Genomic DNA, 16,868 nt, shown 5'->3' with positions numbered 1-16,868 from the left:
ATTCATTAATATTTTTTCAAATTTCACATACTTTTCCTTTTCACTTTGTTTTTAACCTTCAGCCTTTAACTATAAAACCCCTGGCACTGGGGTTTCACTAGTGGAAGCATAACTTTGTACAAATTACTAAAACAAAACATTCCCTTACAATAGCACTCATAAATAAAGTAGTAACTAACTAAAGCTAAACTTGAAATTAATCAAAGCTTAACCTTTAACCATAAATTAATATTAAACAATTTCGTCTTTTGTCTGTTCCATCTATGGACAATTGTAGGTTCACATTCATGGGTTCAATTAGCACTGCATTTCTCACAGAAAACATAAGAATATTAGTTTCAGATATTCAGGAATTGCTCTTTTAAATGTAAAAGGTAAAAAATATATGTATTTAAATGATTATTTAAAGCTTGTATCAGTTATAAGTGTTTGGCTGTATTCAAAGCAGCCAAACAGCAAAATTATAGTTAACAGCTTGTTGTATGTCATAGATAATTAGGTTCTTCTGCTTGTTCTTTCTCTCTCCTCTCACTTGTTTTTATTTGCGTGCAGACCTCTTCTCGCCTGTCAGTCCGTCCATCCAGTTCGGAGACACCAAGTGCTGCAGAGTTGGTGAGCGCCATAGAGGAGCTGGTCAAAAGCAAAATGGTACGAAAATAGAGAAAACAAGATCACACTAATCATGTGTCAGATCTGAAATTGTAATGTTTGTTGACTTAACAGGGATCATTTGTTTCAAAACTTATTGCCACTTTCTTGTTTTAAGATTTTTCCTTGAGAATAGATTGTCATCAAATATAATGCATAGAATTTATATTAACTGATGCAATCTAAGCATTTACTCACATTAGTCAACATTCTTTTTTTTTTTTTTTTCCCCCACCTTTACTCCTGGTGTAGGCTCTGGAGGACAGACCCAGCTCTCTGTCAGTAGAACAAGGAGACAGCAGCTCTCCATCCTTCAACCCGTCTGATAACTCCCTCCTTTCCTCCTCCTCGCCCATGGAAGAGCTGGATGAACGCAGAACCAGCATTCTCAAGAAAAGACAGTATGTTAATTGGCTTTATTGGTGCTACACACATTGAGGTGTTTTACGATGACTTTTACAATGGCATTCTATATTCCATGGTTTCTGAAGCAAAGATCTTTTTTTCTGTGCTGTAGTTATATTTTGCTTGAGTTGGTGGAGACAGAGAGAGATTACGTCAGAGACCTCAGCATGGTGGTGGAGGTGAGTTGACTAACTAGTGGTTATTAGATGTGAAAATATTAATGTTTATTTGTTTATTTAGTGGATTTTTTGATTAAATAATTTGCAGAACTTTACAGATACCCTCTTGTAAATGTGTGTTTCTCTCTCAATCTTAAGGGCTACATGAGCCAAATGAAGGAGGAAGGTGTCCCTGATGATATGAAGGGGAAAGACAAAATTGTGTTTGGCAACATTCATCAGATCTACGACTGGCACAAAGAGTAGGTGGTATGCACATGTGGAGAATAAAGATTCACTGGTGAAGTGGCTTATTTCCCTCTCCTGTTTTTTTTTTTTCCAGCTTCTTCCTCTGTGAGTTGGAGAAATGTTTGGAGGACCCAGACAAACTAGGTCCACTCTTTCTTAAACAGGTTCGTCAGCAACCAGTTTCCTTTCTTCTGCTCTTTCTGCTGGTATACAGTTGATCATGGTGTAAATGTATGTGCTCTTTGAATCCAGGAACGGAGACTGAACATGTATGTAGTTTACTGTCAAAACAAGCCCAAGTCAGAGCACATCGTCTCAGAGTACATTGACACCTACTTTGAAGTAAGCCTTATTCAGAAATCATGTGACATACATTATGTAGTTGCCAGTCTCTCCACTGACACCTGGTTCTATTTAGGACCTGAAGCAGCGGCTTGGACACAGGCTGCAGATCACAGACCTGCTCATTAAGCCAGTCCAGAGGATCATGAAGTACCAGCTCCTGCTCAAGGTTAGTCTGCTTCGGTAACGCAGCAAGTGCCAGAGCTGCTTCTGTTATTCTTTCTGGCATCCATATTATCATATAGTATATCACTTATTTATTTAAATGTCTACTGTCCTTAAAAAATGTGGAATTACTGAGAAGTGTTATTGTTTTCCAGGGAAGCACACATGAAATTAGTCTGAATAGGAAATATAGCAAAAGAATAGGACATGGCGACATTGTCAGAGTTATAAATAATGATTTGAATGGAAATGATGAATGTGTTCTTCAAACAAAATAAACAGAAAAACCCTTTTGCCGCAATTAGCCAATCAGCCTGGCAGACATTAGGCATTCTAGCTGGCAATAGATAGATAAATTAATATAAATAGCTTTCCTTTCTCAAGTTCCCTTCCACTCTGTATAAATCTCTTATTTTGCCACCTCCAAAGCACCCAGACAATCACGCTGCCTCCACCATGCTTAACTAAAGGTCTCAGTCTTTTGTTTATATCGGCCAGTCTGAGATATAGCTTTTTCTTGGCATTCCTGCTATGAGGTCCAGCATCCTGAGGTCTCCTCTTCACTGTTGATGCTGACACTGGTGTTTGACATGTACTATTTAGTGCAGCTGCCAGTTGAGGACCTGTGAGGCCTGTGAGATGTCCTTGTCTTAAACTACACACAAATATTTGTCTTCTTGCACAGTTGTGTATCAGTCCTCCCACTCCTTTTTCAGTCTCTGTTAGATTCAGTTTCTCTAGCATTGAGTAGCAATAGTAACAATAGACTGACAGGTCTCTAATGAAAGTTCTTTCTTTCTGGCTATTGGTGGCTATTGTAACCTGTAAAACAACAACTGCTGATGTTCAGATACTAAACTAACCTAAAATCCAGCCTTGTTTGCTGTTCTCAGCTGTGCAACACAATTGCAAAAGGGTTTTCTCATGATCAATTAGCCTTTTAAAATAATTACCTTGAATTAGCAGTCATATCAGGAGACTGATGCAGATGAGTAATAACTGCTATTAATAGGCCTCTATGCAAAAATGTAGATAATTTTAAAAAAATCATCCAATTAATTGTTTGTGAAAAGGATGAAAGTGTATGTTAATTGTATGAAAATGTGTTTCTCTTCGGAAAACAAAGAAATTGGCAAGTGATCCCAAACTTTTGAGGGGTAATGTACATCTCTGCAATAACACCATCACTTACACTGGTGTTAAAGTGTAAATTGTAAAAGTCTGTTTACTTTCAATACAATATTCTGCTCTGTTTAGGATTTCCTGAAACACTCTAAAAAAGCCGGGCTGGAGTCTGTGGAGTTGGAGGTAGGCTATGAACAACAGCTCTTAAAAGTTTATAGTAAGTACAACATGTTCAGGAATCCCATCAATATTGGACATTTTATGACTCTTACAGAAAGCAGTGGAGGTCATGTGCATTGTGCCAAAAAGGTGTAATGACATGATGAATGTTGGCCGGCTTCAGGGATTCGAAGTAAGAGGTTTCACTAATTATGCAATACATTAAGACAGACATGCATACATACTCTTAAAGGCCTGTATTAAACCTGTCTTTAGCTAACTCAATACTCTATCCCTTTTCTTTCCAACACCTTATTTTCCTGTCTTTTCTTTTCCATTTTGTTCATCTCTCTTTCCAGGGAAAGATTGTGGCTCAGGGACGCCTTTTACTGCAGGATACCTTCATGGTGTCTGACCCAGAGGGTGGTCTGCTTGGCCGGATGAAGGAGAGAAGAGTCTTCCTCTTTGAACAGCTAGTTATCTTTAGCGAACCCCTCGACAAGAAGAAAGGTTTCTCCTTACCTGGCTTCCTTTACAAGAACAGCATCAAGGTAATAGATACAAGGGGGCAACAGTGTGCACTGCTACACTAACATCAGAGAAGGATGTATGAAAATCTGTCGTTGTAAATGTTGATGTCTTAAGCTCTATGCAATGGAACAGTTATATAAATGAGGAATGAGAAAAAATAATGTTAAAAGTTTAGAAAGAATACTTGGTTTTAAAGAGGACACATCTCCTTTGAGATTTAATTTCTATCAGATAATTAATTTGTTTAATCCTGCAGGTAAGCTGTTTGGGATTGGAAGAGAATGTGGAAGGTGATCCCTGTAAGTTCATTCTCACTTCTCGATCAACCAATGGCACCGTGGAGTCCTTTGTGCTTCATTCCTCTCACCCAGGGGTGCGTGAGGTCTGGACCCTTCAGATCAGCCAGATACTTGAGAGTCAACGAAACTTCCTCAATGGTACGCACACAATCACTCAGGGATGATGATTTATATGAGGAAGTATTTGCTACACGTTTGTTGTTGCCTCTTTTGTATCACAGCTCTGACCTCACCAATAGAGTATCAGAGGAACCATGTAGGGGCAAGCAGTGGATCATGTGTGCGCAGCATGGGAGCTCCAAGTGGAGGCAGCAGTGGATCCAATGCACCCTCTACAGTTGGAAGTGGAAACTCCCAAATTAGCTCCATCCCTTCAGGACCCCAGGCCGGCTCTCGCCGGCCATCCAGAATACCCCAGCCGTCCCGTCTGCCCCAACCCCTACGCCACCACCCTGGGGCCGACCCAGATGGCCCCAGCAAGATATCAGGTATGGAACATCTACATTTCTAAGCTTTGTGTTGTATAGCACAATGAAAGATGTCACTGAGGTGTGAGTTTTGCCCACTTATGATCCAGGTTCGTCCCCTCGACCTGTTCCTCCTTCCCTGCTCCCTCCAGGGGGCAGCCCACAGGGCAAGCGCCCCATCCAAATTCAAGAGGACCAAGTACAGACCCCCACTCTTGCCAGTGTTGTAGCCCCTATTCCCCGTGCCACGGTTGGGCCTCTGCCCTCCACACCTACATCCAAACAACGGCCAGGAGCCGTGTCCCCAATGGCTTCCCCGCTGGCCACTCCAGCTTTTGGCAAGGACATTCTCCCTCCTCCTCCTCCCAGCCCCGGGCAGAAGTCCGGATCTGGATTCTGGAGCTCCATGCCAGGCTCCCCAGCCAGCCGGCCTGGCTCGTTCACCTTTCCTGGGGAGGCAGGAGAGAGTCTGGTCCGACAGAATTCAAACCAGATACAGACTGGTTCTGGATCTGCGAACCAAACCCACAGACACTCCACACACAGCAAGGAGGCAGACCGCATGAGTACATGCTCATCAGCCAGTGAGCAGTCCATCCAGTCCACCCACAGTAATGGGGTAAGACTACAACCTGCTACCAAGTGCTGCTCCAACTAACAAAGAGGCAGAAGGAGACCTGTCTGCCTTCTGTCCTTCTGCAGTCAGTGCTACTAATCTGTCCCCTACTACATATCTCTGACAACCTTCACTGCTCTTAAACATAATTTTCTCTAGCTTTTAGAGAATCACTATCAAAGGTTTCCACTGTTTGTCAACATGGTTTCAGATTCCAAACCCCTCTAGTGGACCTTGTTTCACTCCTCAGCGATTCCCTTTCAAGACTGTCTCTAGATTTCTTAGTCCTAACAAAGCTTATACTAACACTTGACTTCCTCTTGGCCGTCCTCCACCTCCCCCTGTCTTCATGGCGTGTTACTCAAATCTATTTTTCTTGCAACTAACCTCCAACATTTGTGGTTTCACCTACAAACGCACTGAAATCCTCTCAGTCAATCTAATGCACCTTGTCTTGTCTTTGCCTGTCGCTACAGAGCAAAGATGAGGAAATGGAAATCATCTTCTTCCTGCTTTTCTTTACCCAGTTGCCTTTTTGCAAAAGGAATCAGCCGTAGTCTTTCTTGCACTTCAGCCTACTCTATTACAAAGGTGGTTTTCATTGGACAGCCAGCTATGTTCAACTGTGTTCAGTGTATCTTTTGCCTCATTGCTACTTCTCTCTTTCTCTCACCAGAAGCAATTCACTTTTCTTATTGAATTTTGTTTTAGAGATTTTAAAATATCTGGTCTTACTATTGTATCAACATTTTTTTAAAGAATATAGCTTTAACGTTAAATTTATGAGTTTGTTCTCACCCTTTTTTTCCCATGTTTCCTTCCTTGGTGCAGAGTGAAAGTAGCAGCAGCAGTAGCGTATCCACCATGTTGGTGACCCAGGACTACATGGCTGTGAAGGAGGATGAGATCAGTGTTATACAGGGTGAGGTGGTCCAGATCTTGGCCAGCAACCAGCAAAACATGTTCTTGGTATTTAGGGCGGCTACTGAGCAGGGCCCCGCTGCTGAGGGCTGGATCCCCGGATTTGTGCTGGGGCACACCTCAGCCATCGTCCCAGATTGCCCAGAGGGATCTATCAAGTAAGAACTCTGAATTTCTCACACATTTGGTCCAACTCTATTTTTACAGAAACATTATTTTTACAGAAACATTTTTAACACTCCTACTCCATTCACATAGAGGTATGTAGTTGACTGAAGTTAACAGTTATGGGCAGTGAACAGTATTATGTATATCAATAATACTATAATATAATAATAAGCTGAGGAATCCCATTGTTTACCATGTCAGTTAGAACCCATACCCTTTATTAGAAATCCAAACTATTTACTGGTTGCAAATATTCTCTCCCAGTAGAAAGTCATCCTGGCACACATCCTTGCGCATCCGTAAGAAGTCTGAAAAGAAAGACAAAGAGGTAAAGAAAGACACCAAGCTGGAAAATGGTTACAGGAAATCCAGAGAAGGCCTTGCTAATAAAGTTTCTGTAAAGGTAAGCATCACTACAGATCTTATTGTATAATGCTGCTCTAATACAATGCTTTTGTATTGCTTCAGCATTTTTACATCTTTACATTTTTTTAACATCTCATATTCTTCTTTTATTCCAGCTTCTAAACCCAAACTACATCTATGATGGTGAGTTCTAACAGCAGATTAGGTGTACTAAGACAAAAAGTGTGTCTTATAAAAGTTACTGTTGAATTCAAATATTTAATAATCTTTCCTATGTTTCCTTTCAGTTCCTCCAGAGTTTCTAGTACCACTGAGTGATGTAACATGTGACAATGGAGAAAGCGTCACCCTCAGGTGTAAGGTTTGTGGTCGCCCCCGGGCCACTGTCACTTGGAAAGGGCCCAACCAGAGCAACCTCACCAGTAATGGTCACTTCAACATCGCCTACAGGTAAGAAAACAATTGAATATCACTGTGCCAGTGTCTTGTTATTAGGGTTGAAAAGCTCTATTTTACAGAATAGATTTTTAGGGGAATATTAATGACATTCTGTAATATGCCGCAGCACAGTTCACTGTTTTAACAACAAAGACGATGGTTAATAGTGAAGGTTTTTAATTTTCAAATTGGGTGCAATTTAATGTGTGTTCCAGTGATACGGGCGAAGCGACGCTGCGGATAATTGGCGTTGCCTCTGAGGATGATGGTGTTTATACTTGTGTTGCCACAAATGAGCTTGGCAGCATAATGTCATCAGCTAGCCTCAGAGTAATAGGTGAGAGTACAGATACACAACTTAAACAACTTCATTGCTGTAAAGATTACTTGACATTGTTGATGCCATCTATGAACATTATTCATACTCAGCTGTGTCCACTGATGGGATCCGAGTGAGCTGGAAGGACAACTTTGAGTCTCACTACACTGAGGTGGTTGAACTGGGAAGGTAATACACCCACCTTAATACTAAAGTGGTTAGATTAGTGGATTGTTTTTCCCCCCATCAGTGTTTTCAACCTGACACGATTGAAATCTGTAATCTGAAATCTCTCTTCTCACCAGGGGTCGTTTCTCTGTTGTCAAGCGTTGTGACCACCAGGGCACTAAACGTACAGTAGCTGTCAAACAGGTGAACAAAAAGCTGATGAGGAGGGACCGGGTGACTCAGGAACTCAATCTGCTCCAGAGGCTCCAACACCCTCACATAGTCAGTCTTATTGACACATATGAAACCCCAAGCAGCTACGTCCTGGTCCTGGAGATGTAAGTAAAAGAGAGGTCACGTTTTGGAATAAAATTTTATGAACGTGTAGTTCAATTTTATAAGCCTTCTCAACACTTGTATTTTAAATTTTAGGGCAGATCAAGGTCGTCTGCTGGACTACATTGTTAGCTGGGGGAATCTGACAGAGGAGAAAGTGGCCTGCTACCTACGGGATGTTTTAGAAGCTTTACACTACCTTCACAACTGCAGGATAGCACATCTGGATGTTAAAGTAAGTGTTGTTATTATTGTTATACATGTAACTGAGTAGAATGTTAATACTTTACGTTATATATATATATTGTACATTGTTTAAGGCCTCTTATAGGCAACAGAATCTGACTAGACAGAGAAGTCTAATAGTACTCCTTGAGACAAATATGATTTTAGCAGACTCATACTGATAATTATTAGTTAATGAGCTGTAGAGGTGCTGGTAGATCATTCTTGTCATCCTCTAAGTAGCATGCTTCCTGTCTTCACTGAACTGAAGCTAAACTTTGACCCTTATAAAGTAAAATATTTTCTGTCAAGATTCTGTTTGGTTTTCTATGTGGAGGTCACACTGTGCATTTAAAGTTTTGAATGGATCAGCTTGCAGTTGGACACTCTTACTTTCCACAATGAGTCAAACATGATATTACCCATAGTATTAAAGAAGTAATATTTAAGTAATCAAGACTGATGCAGATACTGGACTTTTTCTTTGCTCTTGTTCCAGCCTGAGAACCTGCTGGTGGCCCATTCTGCCAGCAGCCAGCCAATGGTCAAACTCACAGACTTTGGTGATGCTGTCCAGCTCAACAGTGCCCACTACATTCACCCTCTGCTGGGCAGTCCTGAGTTTGCCTCCCCAGAGTTGGTCCTTGGCGATCCTGTGTCACTGACCTCTGACTTGTGGAGCCTGGGTGTGGTGACCTATGTGCTGCTGAGCGGTGCCTCCCCCTTCCTCGATGAGAGCAATGAGGAAACCTGTCTGAACATCTGCCGTCTGGACTTCAGCTTTCCCAAGGATTACTTCCAGGGCGTCAGCCAGGCAGCCCGGGACTTTGTCTGCTTGCTTTTACGGTATGATCCCAGCAAAAGGCCTCCAGCCGGGCTCTGCCTCCAGGAGCCATGGCTGCAGGCCGGCCTGGCTGATGGCCCAGTCAGAGCAGAGGGATGCCTGGACACCTCCCGCCTCATCTCCTTCATAGACAGGAGAAAACACCAGACTGACGCCCGGCCAATTGGAGGAATCAGGAATTTCATCCAAAGTCGCCTTCAGCCCAGAGTTTGAGGAATGAGGAGAGATTCACAACTCTAAAACAACCTCTAATCCACACTGCCTCCCAAATGTGATCAGATCAGAAAAAATACAATTTCTGGATATATTTTAGTTGTCCAGTGCTGGGGCTGTAGGGGCTGCAAGTTCCTCTGGAATTAAGGATCTTGTCGGTGTAGATGCAAAAGGAAGAGAATTACAAATGCTGATCTTATCCTCTTTCACAGAATGTTAATGTTGAAGTCCTGGAGCCCCTTCACCAATTAAGTTTAGGCCTGTTGAGGTCTTAAGCCAATCAGTCCTTGAGTCCATGAGAACAGAGTTCTCACCACTCACATAAAATAACGGATGCCCTTGTCTACTGCTGCTTGCTGATTTCGACTCAGATTTTGTACTTAACTGAAGAAAAATCAAAAACAAAACAAAAAAAAAAGTTATTTATTTTCCATTGCAAGAGTTAAAGCTGATCAGAAGAGCCAGTTGACACCACTGCACAGATGCAGAGCTTTCCAGAGAAAGTGATGCCAACAAAGCTAGTGATAGCGCTAAGAGCTGCCCTCCCTCTTTTTGCTAGAGGGACACAGACATTGTGTTTTTGCTCTTTTACACTAAATCTGTAACTCACATACGTTTGAGAAGCAGTCTTTATTATAAAAACAATGTATAGAAAGCAGAAGTACTGTGTCTACATTTCCATAAGAAGAAAAATGTAGAAAATGAGCATCAGATGAAAGTTGCTGTGCTACTTTGGACTCTGTAGACAGTGACTGAGCTTCTTGACTTTGAGACATTTCTATATGTGATCAGAGCTTTTTGATGGCTGTGCTTACATAATGTACCTAATCTAATATACCACGATGACAATGTTGCAAGTAACTATGCTGCAATGTCCAATCTGAGAAGAAACAATAGACATCCATTGTTTGCTTTTCCTAGAACAAACTTGTGTTGCGCAGAGATGTTTAAGCCTTATCTTGTATATAGACTTCTGACTTCTTTGCTCTCACATTCACATTGAACTCTTGCTTTTGGACGGCAGGACGAGAGACTGCTAGAGACTCAGTAGTAGCAGTGATTGCCAATCAGTTGGGAGTGAATGTGGAGGCAGAGGAAGACAAATTACTGTAAATGCACTCATTGTATGTTATGTTTGATTATCATGTGCAATGTTGCGGCTTTAACATTTTATGCAACTATTTATGAAGACATCTGTTGTATCTGTAATAAATGTAGAGAAAAGCATGTACTTGGTACTGCAAGCACTGCTGGTAGTTGGTGTTTTTTTGATCTTTGAGTGTTACGACTTCCAGGCCAGGCCGTGTTAGAGGTCACAATCCACAATCATGGTTTGATCAAAAATAATTTAACACTTTTTGTACTGTATGCCTCTGTAGTATTGGTACACCAAAGTTGCTCTAGCTTTATAGTACTTAATAAATGTTTTCTTGTGATTATATTTCACTTGAGTTAGGTAATCTATGAATTGACTGTTTACACTAGTTGCTACATGGGATGAACATCTTTCATCTCTTGGGCCCCATAATTTAAAAAAAAAAAAAAACAGGGCTGAGAGAAAGTCACAGACTTGTGTAATTTACAGAATGCAGCATCATTTACTAAATGATGTTCCAACTTTATGTACAGATGCCAAAATATTACTTCCATAAATGACTGTTTAAAAAAAACTTACACAGTACGAGCAACTAAAGAGTGATTTTTAGGTTAAGACAGCTATGTTATAGCTAACAAACTGTACATTAATCCAGTATAGGGCTTGAATGTGTCACATTCAAACTGATCCAACCTAAAATCAGTCGTCGGTTACTTTTTAATTTATTTTAAAAGGTGTGCACAGGCCATTGGAAACAAGGAAACTTGGACTGGATACCTCAGTTTAGTTTTTTCCATTGTTTGTTTTCAGTTTCATTTGTTTCATAAATTACATGTTTGCTATGTTTGTTTGTTTTTTAATCTTTGCATGTATATTTTTTGTACAGATCATACATTCTTTCCTTCTTGTAAATATTCTCGTTTTGCCATCAGTTATTTGAAAATTAAACACGATAAACACATGCACCATGTTTGACATTTTGTTTCTTTAAGTGTTATTTGTTTTATTTTAACAGCTACTTTTTTTATAGAGATACAATTGACTTCCACCTACACCTTTCATTACTGAGTGACATGTTGCTGACAATCTGCCCCCTCTTTGGCTCTTTTCAGATCAGCGAATGGGTTAGACTCACTCACACCTGCCAATTAAAGGAAAACTGATCCTGGATTTTTAAGACCAACATTAACAATGATATGTGACAGTTTTAGAAATGATTACTGGCTGTTATAAAAACAGTACAAGGTTATGATGCAGCAGCCTAATAACTGTGCGAGTACTCAAGTCTTTAGAGTGGCTTTCTGTTGCGTTTAAGTTCTAGTCAGAAATATGGTCTGTACTGCCCTCAAGTGGCTCTTTGCTTACATAAGTGAAGGAGAGCTTCACAAGCCACCAGGAAGATGACGAATGTAGTAGTTTTTTTTTTTTATGTGCATAATCGAGGTTGTGATATTCACATAGTGTTTTATAGTTGTTGACCTAATTTTATCTAACAGACATTAGGGTGGCCTGACCTTGGATCTATGGAAAATAAACCTGCACGTTATTAATATGACATAAGTGTTCTCTAATGGATGATTGTCCGACCAGTTATACACAAACACACAAAATCATTTTTCTTACCTTTAATTCTGACCTAGTCCACAATCATTTTGTTGACACGCTTGTTCTCTCTTTGTAACCACTTGATTCAGCTCCTTCACATCTCACACTGAGGCCATATCTCTGTGCAAACAAAGACAAACATAATTTGCCCAAATAGTGAAAGCTTGTCATTAAAGTGTGTTTAAAATCAGGATATTTCATAATCTGCAGACAGCTTGATCAGTGTACAAAATGTACAGAGGTAATCTACCTTATATACAGTAGAGCCCTCTCTTGTACAACATACTGTAGCTACTAAGCAACAGCATGTTATTAACACGTCGTTTGAGATTTTACCACCCAGTCGTAAATATTTCAACTAATCTGACTCAAAGCAGTTTTTAACAAGTCATTTAACAATCGATTGATTTCAAGAGAAAATGCAAGTACCTCACTAAGAAACCAGTGTATTTTAAACAGCATTACATTGAATTCTGCAATTCCTGTAGTAAAGTGTCAATATTTCAAGTGGAAAAACTTTTCAGCTTGGAGGGAAAAACTAGAAGCAGAGACAAACTTTAATACAGGAAAGACAAAGGATAGTTTAATACAAGTAGCATCTCTTACATTTAATCTCAGGGCATTTTACAATGTAAGGTTTAAGAACTTACAGAATTATGTGGAAAACATATATATTACTGTGTATATTATATAGAAAACAATTTCCCTAGAGGAGCACCAGTTTAAAGTGGAGAGGAAAAACTCCCTTTTACTGAAGAAACCTGGACGGCCATCTGCTTCGACCGGTTGAGGTGAGTGGAAAGAGGAGAGGGGAAAAAAGGAATAATATGAAGGAGTATAGAAAACAGTCGGGCTTGTGGGTCAAGTACATGCACAGTGGAACTTTAATGTACAATATGACAATCCAAAAATACGACCTCTATCAAATCATCAGTTTATAAAGAAAAAAACAAAAACGAAGAAAGAAAGAAACATTTTTATTAATGGAAATTCTAAATTCCCCACTTTCTGCCAGTGCAGTGCATAAAACATCCCCCACTGTCCATCTGTGATTAAAAGCCTCTAAACTGTATGTCAGCTGATAATAAGCATGTCTGGTCTTAAGCAGTCCCACCAGAACCGACACCACCTCCTTAATACCGGCCAATTTAGCAGAACCGTGTATATAGTCTTTTTTCTGCACAGTATTTTAGGCAGAAAATAAACAAGCTTAAAGAAAGATCCTCCCCAAGACCATAAAACCAAATTTTCAAGGTTAAACAGTACGGAAAGCCTGGGACATTCAATAAATATATGTTCTAGTGTTTCCGTCTGAGAGCAGAAACCACACTGGTCCTCTGAGTTGGGATCTAGCCGCTCTCTGTATCTGTTCGTGGCTATTGCACCATATACAATCCTCCAATGGAGGAGAGAAGACAGAGGGGACAAGAGGAGAGAAGACAGAGGATAGGTGAAGAGAGAAGACTGAGGAGACGAGAGAAGACTGAGGAGACGAGAGGAGAGAAGACTGAGGAGACGAGAGGAGAGAAGACTGAGGAGACGAGAGGAGAGAAGACTGAGGACACGAGAGGAGAGAAGACTGAGGAGACGAGAGGAGAGAAGACTGAGGAGACGAGACGAGAGGAGAGAACTGAGGAGACGAGACGAGAGGAGAGAAGACTGAGGAGACGAGAGGAGAGAAGACTGAGGAGACGAGAGGAGAGAAGACTGAGGAGACGAGAGGAGAGAAGACTGAGGAGACGAGAGGAGAGAAGACAGAGAAGACGAGAGGAGAGGAGAGAAGACAGAGGAGACGAGAGGAGAGAAGACTGAGGAGACGAGAGGAGAGAAGACTGAGGAGACGAGAGGAGAGGAGAGAAGACTGAGGAGACGAGAGGAGAGAAGACTGAGGAGACGAGAGGAGAGAAGACTGAGGAGACGAGAGGAGAGAAGACTGAGGAGACGAGAGGAGAAGACTGAGGAGACGAGAGGAGAGAAGACTGAGGAGACGAGAGGAGAGAAGACTGAGGAGACGAGAGGAGAGAAGACTGAGGAGACGAGAGAGGAGAGAAGACTGAGGACGAGAGAGGAGAGAAGACTGAGGAGACGAGAGGAGAGAAGACTGAGGACACGAGAGGAGAGGAGAGAAGACAGAGGAGATGAGAGGGGAGGAGAGAAGACAGAGGAGACAAGGGAGAAGACGGAGGAGACGAGAGGAGAGAAGACACAGGAGACAAGAGGAGAGGAGAGAAGACTGAGGAGACGAGAGGAGAGAAGACTGAGGAGACGAGAGGAGAGAAGACTGAGGAGACGAGAGGAGAGGAGACTGAGGAGATAAGACACAGGAGACAAGAGGAGAGGAGAGAAGACTGAGGAGACGAAAGGAGAGAAGACACAGGAGACAAGAGGAGAGAAGACACAGGAGACAAGAGGAGAGGAGAGAAGACAGAGGAGACGAGAGGAGAGGAGAGAAGACAGAGGAGACGAGAGGAGAGGAGAGAAGACTGAGGAGACGAGAGGAGAGAAGACTGAGGAGACGAGAGGAGAGAAGACTGAGGAGACGAGGAGAGGAGAGAAGACAGAGGAGACGAGAGGAGAGGAGACAGAGGAGACGAGAGGAGAGGAGAGAAGACTGAGGAGAGGAGGAGAGGAGAGAAGACTGAGGAGACGAGAGGAGAGGAGAGAAGACTGAGGAGACGAGAGGAGAGGAGAGAAGACTGAGGAGACGAGAGGAGAGAAGACTGAGGAGACGAGAGGAGAGAAGACAGAGGAGACGAGAGGAAGAGACTGAGGAACGAGAGGAGAGAAGACTGAGGAGACGAAGGAGAGAAGACTGAGGGACGAGAGGAGAGAAGACTGAGGCGACGAGCCGAGAGAGAGCAGGACTGAGGAGACGAGAGGAGAGAGAAGACTGAGGAGACGAGAGGAGAAGACTGAGGCGAGCGAGGAGAGAAGACAGAGGAGACGAGAGAGGAGAGAAGACTGAGGAGACGAGAGGAGAGAGACTGAGGAGACGAGAGGAGGGAGAGCAGACGAGGAGACGAGAGGAGAGAAAGAAGGAGAGGAGAGAGAGGAGAGAAGACTGAGGAGACGAGAGGAGAGAAGCTGAGGAGCGAGAGGAGAGAAGACGAGGAGACGAGAGGAGCGAAGACTGAGGAGACGAGAGGAGATGAGGGGGAGGAGAGAAGACAGAGGACAAGAGGAGTAAGACGGAGGAGACGACGAGAGGAGAGAAGACACAGGAGACAAGAGGAGAGGAGAGAAGACTGAGGAGACGAGAGGAGAGAAGACTGAGGAGAGGAGAGGAGAGAAGACTGAGGGGAGACGATGAGGAGAGGCGACTGAGGCAGACGGAGGAGAGAGACTGAGGAGACGAGAGGAGAGAAGACTGAGGAGATAAGACACAGGAGACAAGAGGAGAGGAGAGAAGACTGAGGACACGAAAGGAGAGAAGACTGAGGACACGAGAGGAGAGAAGACTGAGGACACGAGAGGAGAGAAGACTGAGGAGACGAGACGAGAGGAGAGAAGACTGAGGAGACGAGAGGAGAGAAGACTGAGGAGACGAGAGGAGAGAAGACTGAGGAGACGAGAGGAGAGAAGACTGAGGAGACGAGAGGAGAGGAGAGAAGACTGAGGAGACGAGAGGAGAGAAGACTGAGGAGACGAGAGGAGAGAAGACTGAGGAGACGAGAGGAGAGAAGACTGAGGAGACGAGAGGAGAGAAGACTGAGGAGACGAGAGGAGAGAAGACTGAGGAGACGAGAGGAGAAGACTGAGGAGACGAGAGGAGAGAAGACTGAGGAGACGAGAGGAGAGAAGACTGAGGAGACGAGAGGAGAGAAGACTGAGGAGACGAGAGGAGATGAGAGGGGAGGAGAGAAGACAGAGGAGACAAGAGGAGAGAAGACGGAGGAGACGAGAGGAGAGAAGACACAGGAGACAAGAGGAGAGGAGAGAAGACTGAGGAGACGAGAGGAGAGAAGACTGAGGAGACGAGAGGAGAGAAGACTGAGGAGACGAGAGGAGAGGAGACTGAGGAGACGAGAGGAGAGAAGACTGAGGAGATAAGACACAGGAGACAAGAGGAGAGAAGACACAGGAGACAAGAGGAGAGGAGAGAAGACAGAGGAGACGAGAGGAGAGGAGAGAAGACTGAGGAGAGGATGAACGAGGGAGAGGAGAGAAGATTCTGAGGAGACGAGAGGAGAGAAGACTGCGTCGACGAGGGAGAGAAGACTGAGAGACGCGAGGAGAGAAGACTGGGGACGAGAGGAGAGGAGAGAGACCGAGGAGGCGCCGAGAGGAGAGGAGACGAAAGACAGAGGAGACGAGAGGAGAGGAGAGAAGACTGAGGAGACGGAGAGAGCGGAGAGAAGGGACTGAGGAGCGAGAGGGAGAAGACTGAGGAGACGAGAGGAGAGAAGACTGAGGAGACGAGAGGAGAAGAAGACTGAGGAGACGAGAGGAGAGAGATGAGCTGAGGAGAGGACGAGAGGAGAGAAGACTGAGGAGACGAGAGGAGAGAAGACTGAGGAGACGAGAGGAGAGAAGACTGAGGACACGAGAGGAGAGAAGACAGAGGAGATGAGAGGGGAGGAGAGAAGACAGAGGAGGAGAGAAGACAGAGGAGACAAGAGGAGATAAGACGGAGAGACGAGAGGAGAAGAGAGGAGACAAGAGGAGAGGAGAGAAGACTGAGGAGACGAGAGGAGAGAAGACTGAGGAGACGAGAGGAGAGAAGACTGAGGAGACGAGAGGAGAGAAGACTGAGGAGACGAGAGGAGAGAAGACTGAGGAGATAAGACACAGGAGACAAGAGGAGAGGAGAGAAGACTGAGGAGACGAGAGGAGAGAAGACACAGGAGACAAGAGGAGAGAAGACACAGGAGACAAGAGGAGAGAAGACACAGGAGACAAGAGGAGAGAAGACACAGGAGACAAGAGGAGAGGAGAGAAGACAGAGGAGACGAGAGGAGAGGAGAGAAGACTGAGGAGACGAGAGGAGAGAAGACAGAGGAGACGA

At 43.4% G+C, this 16,868-nt stretch overlaps 1 protein-coding gene across 6 annotated transcripts in view; it reads left to right on the top strand.

Moving 5' to 3' along the window:
- Positions 1–10,708, top strand: part of LOC113154898 (triple functional domain protein) — a 65,693-nt gene extending 54,985 nt beyond the window's left edge. For 3 of the 6 annotated variants that reach the window (XM_026349329.1, XM_026349326.1, XM_026349332.1), the window contains 22 exons: positions 553–648; positions 901–1,049; positions 1,166–1,232; positions 1,371–1,474; positions 1,555–1,624; positions 1,713–1,802; positions 1,879–1,971; positions 3,225–3,275; positions 3,367–3,444; positions 3,611–3,802; positions 4,039–4,219; positions 4,303–4,569; positions 4,659–5,167; positions 5,996–6,243; positions 6,518–6,656; positions 6,775–6,802; positions 6,907–7,069; positions 7,273–7,394; positions 7,487–7,565; positions 7,682–7,882; positions 7,977–8,115; positions 8,605–10,708. In XM_026349329.1, coding sequence (XP_026205114.1) covers positions 553–648; positions 901–1,049; positions 1,166–1,232; positions 1,371–1,474; positions 1,555–1,624; positions 1,713–1,802; positions 1,879–1,971; positions 3,225–3,275; positions 3,367–3,444; positions 3,611–3,802; positions 4,039–4,219; positions 4,303–4,569; positions 4,659–5,167; positions 5,996–6,243; positions 6,518–6,656; positions 6,775–6,802; positions 6,907–7,069; positions 7,273–7,394; positions 7,487–7,565; positions 7,682–7,882; positions 7,977–8,115; positions 8,605–9,162 — 3,624 coding nt within the window. In that variant the 3' untranslated portion in view covers positions 9,163–10,708. The remainder of the gene's footprint in view (positions 1–552; positions 649–900; positions 1,050–1,165; positions 1,233–1,370; positions 1,475–1,554; positions 1,625–1,712; positions 1,803–1,878; positions 1,972–3,224; positions 3,276–3,366; positions 3,445–3,610; positions 3,803–4,038; positions 4,220–4,302; positions 4,570–4,658; positions 5,168–5,995; positions 6,244–6,517; positions 6,657–6,774; positions 6,803–6,906; positions 7,070–7,272; positions 7,395–7,486; positions 7,566–7,681; positions 7,883–7,976; positions 8,116–8,604) is intronic. The other 3 variants (XM_026349327.1, XM_026349330.1, XM_026349328.1) reach the window with 3 other exon arrangements.
- Positions 10,709–16,868: the final 6,160 nt, after the last annotated feature.

The sequence above is a fragment of the Anabas testudineus genome, chromosome 11 (genome assembly GCF_900324465.2).
Source record: "Anabas testudineus chromosome 11, fAnaTes1.2, whole genome shotgun sequence".
In the NCBI taxonomy this organism is placed as follows: domain Eukaryota; kingdom Metazoa; phylum Chordata; class Actinopteri; order Anabantiformes; family Anabantidae; genus Anabas; species Anabas testudineus.
The sequence above is the reverse complement of the archived record's forward strand: the minus strand, read 5'-3'. Positions and strand labels throughout refer to the sequence as shown.